This window comes from Nerophis ophidion, linkage group LG28 (assembly GCF_033978795.1).
Source record: "Nerophis ophidion isolate RoL-2023_Sa linkage group LG28, RoL_Noph_v1.0, whole genome shotgun sequence".
Lineage (NCBI taxonomy): Eukaryota > Metazoa > Chordata > Actinopteri > Syngnathiformes > Syngnathidae > Nerophis > Nerophis ophidion.
Window position 1 is genome coordinate 28,567,105 of NC_084638.1, and position 8,284 is coordinate 28,575,388.

General features: G+C 37.9%; 1 protein-coding gene across 3 annotated transcripts in view; it reads left to right on the forward strand.

Annotated features, from left to right (window-relative positions):
- Positions 1-839: 839 nt before the first annotated feature.
- LOC133545264 (E3 ubiquitin-protein ligase COP1) overlaps positions 840-8,284 on the forward strand; it is a 33,102-nt gene continuing 25,657 nt past the window's right edge. Inside the window, exons 1-5 of one of the 3 annotated variants that reach the window (XM_061890675.1) lie at positions 841-1,479; positions 5,858-5,917; positions 6,135-6,232; positions 7,989-8,053; positions 8,111-8,230. In XM_061890675.1, coding sequence (XP_061746659.1) covers positions 1,202-1,479; positions 5,858-5,917; positions 6,135-6,232; positions 7,989-8,053; positions 8,111-8,230 — 621 coding nt within the window. In that variant the 5' untranslated portion in view covers positions 841-1,201. Of the gene's footprint in view, positions 1,480-2,948; positions 2,963-5,857; positions 5,918-6,134; positions 6,233-7,988; positions 8,231-8,284 lie in introns of those variants that run through there. The other 2 variants (XM_061890676.1, XM_061890674.1) reach the window with 2 other exon arrangements.

Sequence of the window (8,284 nt, forward strand, 5' to 3'; positions counted from 1 at the left end):
TTCCTTCTTCTTCTTTCCTCACAATTTAAATCAGTGTTCCAAGTATTTTTTAATTTTTTTTATTGCAAAGAATAATAAATACATTTTAATTTCATTCTTAATTTTAGCTTCTGTTTTTTCGACAAAGAATATTTGTGAAATATTTCTTCAAACTTATGATTAAAATTCAAAAAAATTATTCCGGCAAATTTAGAAAATCTGTTGAATCAAATTTAAATCTTATTTCAAAGTCTTTTGAATTTATATTAAAATGTTTGTTCTGGAAAATCTAGAAGAAATAACGATAGCTTGGTCCAATGTGTTGTATATTCTAACAAAGTGCAGATTGGATTTTAAACTATTTAAAACATCTCATCAAAAATTCGAAAATTAATCTTAATCAGGAAAAATTACTAACATGCTCCATGAATTATTTTTTTTATTTTTTCAAAAAGATTAGAATTAGTTTGTTTTTCTTTCTATTTTCCTCAGTTGAATTTTGAATTTTAAAGAGTCGAAATTGAAGATAAACTATGTTTCAAATTTTAATTTTCATTTTTTTCCTGTTTTCTCCTCTTTTTAACCGTTCAATTAAGTGTTTTTTTTTCATCATTTCTTCTCTACAAAAAACCTTCCGTAAAAGGAAAAAAAATGTATGATGGAATGACAGACAGAAATACCCTTTTTTTTCATATATATATATATATATATATATATATATAGATATATTTATTAAAGGTAAATTGAGCAAATTGGCTATTTCTGGCCATTTATTGAAGTGTGTATCAAGCTGGTAGCCCTTGGCATGAATCAGTAGCCAAGAAGTAGCTCTTGTTCTATTGTGCAGTTGCTCCTCCTAACCACCAGTGGCGCGAAGTAGGGAGCTGGACGGATGTGACGTCACAGCACAAAGGCGGAAACTGGAGCTGTAGCCGCCTGAAGCTAAAAGTGGATAACCGGCTAAAGACTTATTTGTTCCTTTTCGGTTGTTTATTGACTCTTTCTGACGTGTGGCTCTTCCTCAGCCAGACTCCGTAGACGCGGTGGCAAACATCAACACGTTGGCGAAACGCTCTCAATGCTCCGTTGTGCTGGCAGGATGTTAGCATGTGGAGCTAACTAGCAGCTAAGTAGCATTAGCAGCTAAGTAGCATTAGCAGCTAATAGGCGGACAAAGTGTGTGCTGCAAATGTTTTAAAAAAGAGTGAAGAAGGTTCGCAGGATGTCAAGCAGCCGCCCCCAGCAGGCCAGCTCTCTGCCCGGCACAAGCAGCGGCAGCCACGGCGACAACAACCCCGCCAACGTCGTGCCTCAGCGGACACTCGCAGACGGCGGCTCGCAGGTGCCCAACTTGGCCGCCATGTCGTCATCCCGAGGCGGCTTGGCCTCCCTCAGCAGGCCCTCCTCGTCCTCCGGCGGCAGGAAGAGATCCGTGCAGCAAGCGCCGCTTTATAATGGCCTGCTCAACTCTTACGAGGACAAGAGCAACGACTTTGTCTGGTTAGTGGCGACAAACATCAACACTGGCTTGTGTGCTTAGCTGTTGTGTAGCTGCTAGGAGTCCACAGGTGGTTAGTGTCTCGAGACAACACAATATCACAACGACAACATCAACACTAACTCGCGTGCTATTGTGTGCTTAGCTGTTGTGTAGCTGCTAGGAGCCCACAGGTGCCAAACTGGTTAGTGTCTTCAAACAACACAACAATATCACAACGACAATATCAACAATAGCTTGCGTGCTATTGTGTGCTTAGCTGTTGTGTAGCTGCTAGAGGAGCAACGCCTTTGTCTGGTTGGTGGCTCTAAACATTAACACTGGCCTTTGTGCTTAGCTGTTGTGTAGTTGCCAGGAGTCCCAAGGTGCAAAACTGGTTAGTGTCTTGAAACAACGCAACAATATCACAACGACAACATCAGCGCTAGCTCATCTGCTATTGTGTGCTTAGCCGTTGTGTAGCTGCTAGAAGAGCAACAACTTTGGTTAGTGCAGGGGTAGGGAACCTATGGCTCTTTTGATGACTGCACCTGGCTCTCAGATAAATCTTAGCTGACATTGCTTGACACGGCAAGTAATGAATAATTCCGCTGATTATCACAGTGTCAAAAATCCATCCATCCATTTTCTACCGCTTATTCCCTTTCGGGGTCGCGGGGGGTGCTGGCGCCTATCTCAGCTACAATTGGGCGGAAGGCGGGGTACACCCTGGACAAGTCGCCACCTCATCGCAGGGCCAACACAGATAGACAGACAACATTCACACACTAGGGACCATTTAGTGTTGCCAATCAACCTATCCCCAGGTGCATGTCTTTGGAAGTGGGAGGAAGCCGGAGTACCCGGAGGGAACCCACGCATTCACGGGGAGAACATGCAAACTCTACACAGAAAGATCCCGAGCCTTGATTTGAACCCAGGACTGCAGGACCTTCGTATTGTAAGGCAGACGCACTAACCCCTCTGCCACCGTGAAGCCCAGTGTCAAAAATAACGTTCAAAATATAAAAAATTCTCCTGCATTTTAATCCATCCATCCGGTTTCTACCGCACCTGCTCAAGAAGTCGCATTAATGGTAAGAAGTATTTTATTTATTGTTGGTTAGCTTCAGAATCAAAATGTTATTAAAAAGAATAAGCGACCTATTATTCTCTAAAAATGTTGGTCTAACTAAAAAATGCACACATTTAGTTGTAATGAGTCTTAAAAAAACAATTATGTGGCTCTCGCAGAAATACTTTTAAAAATATTTGCCTTGTATGGCTCTCTCAGCCAAAAAGGTTCCCGACCCCTGGGTTAGTGGCTCCAAACATCAACACTAGCTTGTGTGCTTAGTTGTTGTGTAGCTGCTAGGAGCCCACAGGTGCAAAACTGGTTAGTGTCTCCAAACAACAACATATCACAACAACAATATCAACACTGGCTTGCGTGCTATTGTGTGCTTAGCTGTTGTGTAGCTGCAATAAGAGCAACGACTTTGTCTGGTTAGTGGCTCTAAACATCACACTAGCTTGTGTGCTTAGCTGTTGTGTAGCTGCTAGGAGCCCAGAGGTGCCAAACTGGTTAGTGTCTTGAAACAACACAACAATATCACAATGACAACATCAACAGTAGCTCGCGTCCTATTGTGTGCTTAGCTGTTGTGTAGTTGCTTGAAGAGCAATGACTTTGACTGGTTGGTGGCTCCAAACATCAACACTAGCTTGTGGGCTTAGCTGTTGTGTAGCTGCTGGGAGTCCACAGGTGGTTAGTGTCTCGAAACAACACAACAATATCACAACGACAACATCAACACTAGCTCGCGTGCTATTGTGTGCTTAGCTGTTGTGTAGCCGCTAGAAGAGCAACGACATTGTCTGGTTAGTGGCTCCAAACATCAACACTAGCTTGTGGGCTTAGTTGTTGTGTAGCTGCCAGGAGCCCACAGATGCCAAACTCGTTAGTGCCTCAAAACAACACAACAATATCACAAGGACAACATCAACACTAGCTTGCGTGCTGTTGGTAACAAAATTATGTTTCAAATGGGTTTTAAAGTAACACCTTTTGTGAAATGAAAAAAAACACAAATAATGTGAAACAAAAAACATGGTGTTTACTTTTTGATATCAAAATAAAACAGAAAGCAGTTTGGCTGATGAAGATAAAGTCTAATAAACAAGATGTGTTCTTCTCCAACGCCCCCTTGTGGTTCACTACAACAGTTTGGCCAACAACAAAAAAAAAACAGGAGTGACACCTCCCACATCGAATACACAATCTGTAAATATCGGCTTGAATAATGATTTAACAATGGAAAAGCAGGTGGTAGAGTGTTCCTATAACACACCACGGTGGTGGTGCTGTTTTCCATTTGCAGTAACACACTATACAAAAAGCATAATGAGGTTTCATGGAACCAATCCCCAGAATTGTACCATTTAAGTGTTTTTTGCAGTTATACACTATAAAAAACATCCTAGATTTTACAGTAAAAAATGGCAGCTCAGTAACCAGAATTAAAAAAAACAGTGTTTCAGCTTTTCAAACTGACAGTAATATGCTGTAAAAGCACTGTATTTTCACAATAAAATTCTGGCTAATGAGCTGCCCCTTTTTTTTTTTTTTAATAAAAGAGTGGTACCGTTTGTTTTCCAATTGACATTAAAATGCTGTTAAAACCGTAGATTTATCATTAAAAAAAAATGGCATAATTTTTTCCCGTATTGAAAGTGACCATTTTTCTGTGATGTACAGTAATATGCTTGATAAATCAATCAACATAGTGGTGTCAAGGTGCCACACTTTACAATATTTACAACAATAATTACTGTTAATATACAGTAATGTACAGTAATGCTTTATAAATCACTCAACATTGTGGTGTCAAGGTGCCACACTTTACAACAATATTTACTAGGGGTGTAACGGTACACAAACATTTCGGTTCGGTACGTACCTCGGTTTAGAGGTCACGGTTCAGTTCATTTTCGGTACAGTAAGAAAACAACAAAATATAATTTTTGGGGGATATTTATTTACCAAATTTGTAAACATTGAGAACACTATAATAACTCTGCCCACGTTAATCCACATTAAACTGCATCAAGTTGTTGCTCGGATTAAATAAAATGACAAAACTTTTCTTCTACATATAAAAAGTGCAACATTAAACAGTTTCAAGTGAACTCATCATGCCTAAACCGTTTCAAGTCAACTCATCATGCCTAATTTATTACAGCATTTGGGAAGCCTGTTGTTGATTTTTATGATGTAAATGTTATATTTTTATCAACATGTGATAGCAGGGACCCTGCCATTCAAAATGAGGCTGCTACATTACTAATGATTCATGTAACTATGGCTGAAAAAGTAGTACAATAGCAATAGGAGAGACCATTCATCCCTGAACACCATGGAGTTCATGTAGGCTTTATGATGCACTTACATTATTATATACACTATCACAGACAGAAACTCTTCATTTAACATAATGTCCTTTTTTGCTGCTTCAACACATCTCAATCAACACTGTCCGAAACACACACACACACCGCAAAATGAGCTAACGTTACGCTTAAAGCTAATTAGCCTTTACGTCAAGCCAGGACTGCCAGCGAGCTGAGCTGCAGTTTGTTTCTAGAACGTCAACGGGCTCATAGTAATGATACTAGTAGTTGACTGGGAAGTGTTTATTATCACTTGGGGAGAGTACGCTGCATTATACTCACCTGCTAAACACCAATCTGCTCGACGCTGAAGCGCTGACTACATGCGCTCTGAATACGCACCGCTGATTGGCTGTTACCGCTGTGGTTGTAACCAATCAGATGGCTGTGTGGGTGGGACAATGCTGGGTGCCGTGTAGGAGACATAGGCAGAACGAAACGGGGCAGCTTGTCACGACTTTAGTTTAGACGGCTACTTCATATGTTCGTGTGGAAACTAGTTCGGTATACCTCCGCACCGAACCCAAACCCCCGTACCGAAACGGTTCAATTCAAATACACGTACCGTTTCACCCCTAATATTTACTGTCAAGATGTTTGTCTTTATGTAGACAGACTGAGCTTTCTATACATCAACCCTCACCCTTTTTTGCTCGCTCATACGTCCGCGTTGATGGGCTCATATTGCCCATGTGATTTGAAGCTGAATCATTACCACATTTGGCTTTCTAATCCTATTTCTTTCCTACTGATGTTGGAATAATGAGCTTCTCTGTCTGTACTTCCTGTTTGAAGCGAGAGACGCAGTAATAAACATGGACATGTTTTTCTACTTCATCATGTTACCTGTCAATCAAAAGTCAACATGACTTTTCTCGCCTGTTTTGAATGAACGAGAGTTTCAGGACGTTCCTAACGAGACAATTAACGTTTCATTTCTACTTGTTTCAGCCCCATTTGCTTCGAGATGATAGAAGAGGCACACATGACCAAATGTGGGCACAGTTTTTGGTAAGTACACATACACACACCCTTATGTGGGCCTACTGAGGATGTGGTAGTGGTTTGTGCAGCCCTTTGTGACACTAGTGATTTAGGGCTATATAAGTAAACATTGATTGATATATATATATATATATATATATATATATATATATATATATAGAGCTTCAAATGCATCCATTATGCAAATGATGTATTAAAGACATGACTGTCCTATCCATGGCAGCTTCAAATGCATCCGGCAGAGTCTGGAGGACAGCAACAGGTGTCCCAAATGCAACTACATAGTTGACAACGTGGACCAGCTCTACCCCAACTTTCTAGGTAGGTGAACACTTCTCACACATCTGTGTGTGTCCAGATGACATCATCATATACATGTATTTAAATACACATGCTGTCTTATTATTAGTATAACTATATGTGTGTGCCCAGATGACATCATCATATACATGCATTTAAATACACATGCTGTCTTATTATTAGTATAAATCTATGTGTGTGCCCAGATGACATCATCATATACATGTATTTAAATACACATGCTGTCTTATTATTAGTATAACTATATGTGTGTGCCCAGATGACATCATCATATACATGCATTTAAATACACATGCTGTCTTATTATTAGTATAAATCTATGTGTGTGCCCAGATGACATCATCATATACCAGTACATCTATTTAAATACACATTCTGTCTTATTATTAGTATTATTGATTTGTTCCATCACATTTTACAAATGCATGAATGATAATTAAACACAAGCGATGGTGCAATTAAAATGATGTGAATAAAAGAGGCCGATATTTGTAATGTTTTATAACACTTATCTAAAGTTCTTTCATGGTGTATTTTATATACAATATTTAGTTTTATCTAAAGTTCTTTCATGGTGTATTTTATATACAATATTTAGTTTTATCTAAAGTTCTTTCAGGATGTATTTTAAATATAATATTTCGTATCATCTAAAGTTCTTTTAGGATGTATTTTAAATGTAATGTTTTGTTGTATCTAAAATTCTATCAGGATGTATTTTAAATATAATATTTAGTTTGATTTAAAGTTTTTTCAGGATGTATTTTAAATTTAAAATTTAGTTTGATCTAAAGTTATTTCATGATATATTTTAAATATAAAATTTAGTTTCATCTAAAGTTCTTTCAGGATGTATTTTAAATGTAATATTTTGTTTTATTCAAAGTTCTTTCAGAATGTATTGCAAATACATCTAGTTTCATCTAAGTTCTTTCAGAATGTATTTTAAATATAATATTTAGTTGTATGTAAAGTTTGTTTAGGATGTATTTTGGATATGATATTTAGTTTTATCTAAAGTTCTTTCAGGATGTGTTTTAAATATAAATTTAGTTTTATCTAAAGTTTATTCAGAATGCATTTTAGATATAATATTTAGTTTCATTTAAAGTTCTTTCAGGATGTGTTTTATATAAGATATTTAGTCTGATCTAAAATTTTTTCAGGATGTATTTTAGAAATAAATTTTGTTTTAGCTAAAGTTTGTTCAGGATGTATTTTAGATATAATATTTAGTTTTATCTAAAGTTCGTTCAGGATGTATTTTAGATATAATATTTAGTTTTATCTAAAGGTCTTTCAGGATGTATTTTAGAAATAAATTTAGTTTTAGCTAAAGTTCATTCAGGATGTATTTTAGATATAATATTTAGTTTTATCTAAAGTTCGTTCAGGATGTATTTTAGATATAATATTTAGTTTTATCTAAAGTTCCTTCCGGATGTATTTTAGATAGAAAATTTAGTTTAAAGTTTTTTCAGGATGTATTTTAGATGTAATATTTAGATTGACCTAAAGTGGAGTGGTAATATTTCATCTTCAAAATGGATGGGCAATATGAGCCCATCAACACAGATGAAGTGAGAATGCTGTGATCGGGGAAACATTCAATTTAAGATTTTCAATATTTATTAATCTGTAGTTTACAGAAATGAGTGTATTTTTGGGTATGAATCAGAATCATGTGTTACGGCCAAGTATGTGACATACACGGACTTTGACTTGGTACTGTTGTCTCCCTCCTCCTTCCCCCCAGTCAATGAACTGATCTTGAAACAGAAGCAGCGATGTGAAGAGAAGAGACTGAAGCTGGACCATCCCGTAAGTAGACCACATCCACATCTGCAGGACCTCTCTAGTCTGCCTCTCACCCTGCAGAATGGATCCAGGTGGCAGGTGTTCCAGGACGTCTTGAGTCCCGACCAGGACAACCTGGACCTGGCCAATGTCAACCTCATGCTGGAGCTGCTGGTGCAGAGGAAGAAGCAGCTGGAGGCGGTAAGAAAGGACCTCCCTCATCCTAGGAGAGAATAGCAGCTAATACACACACAT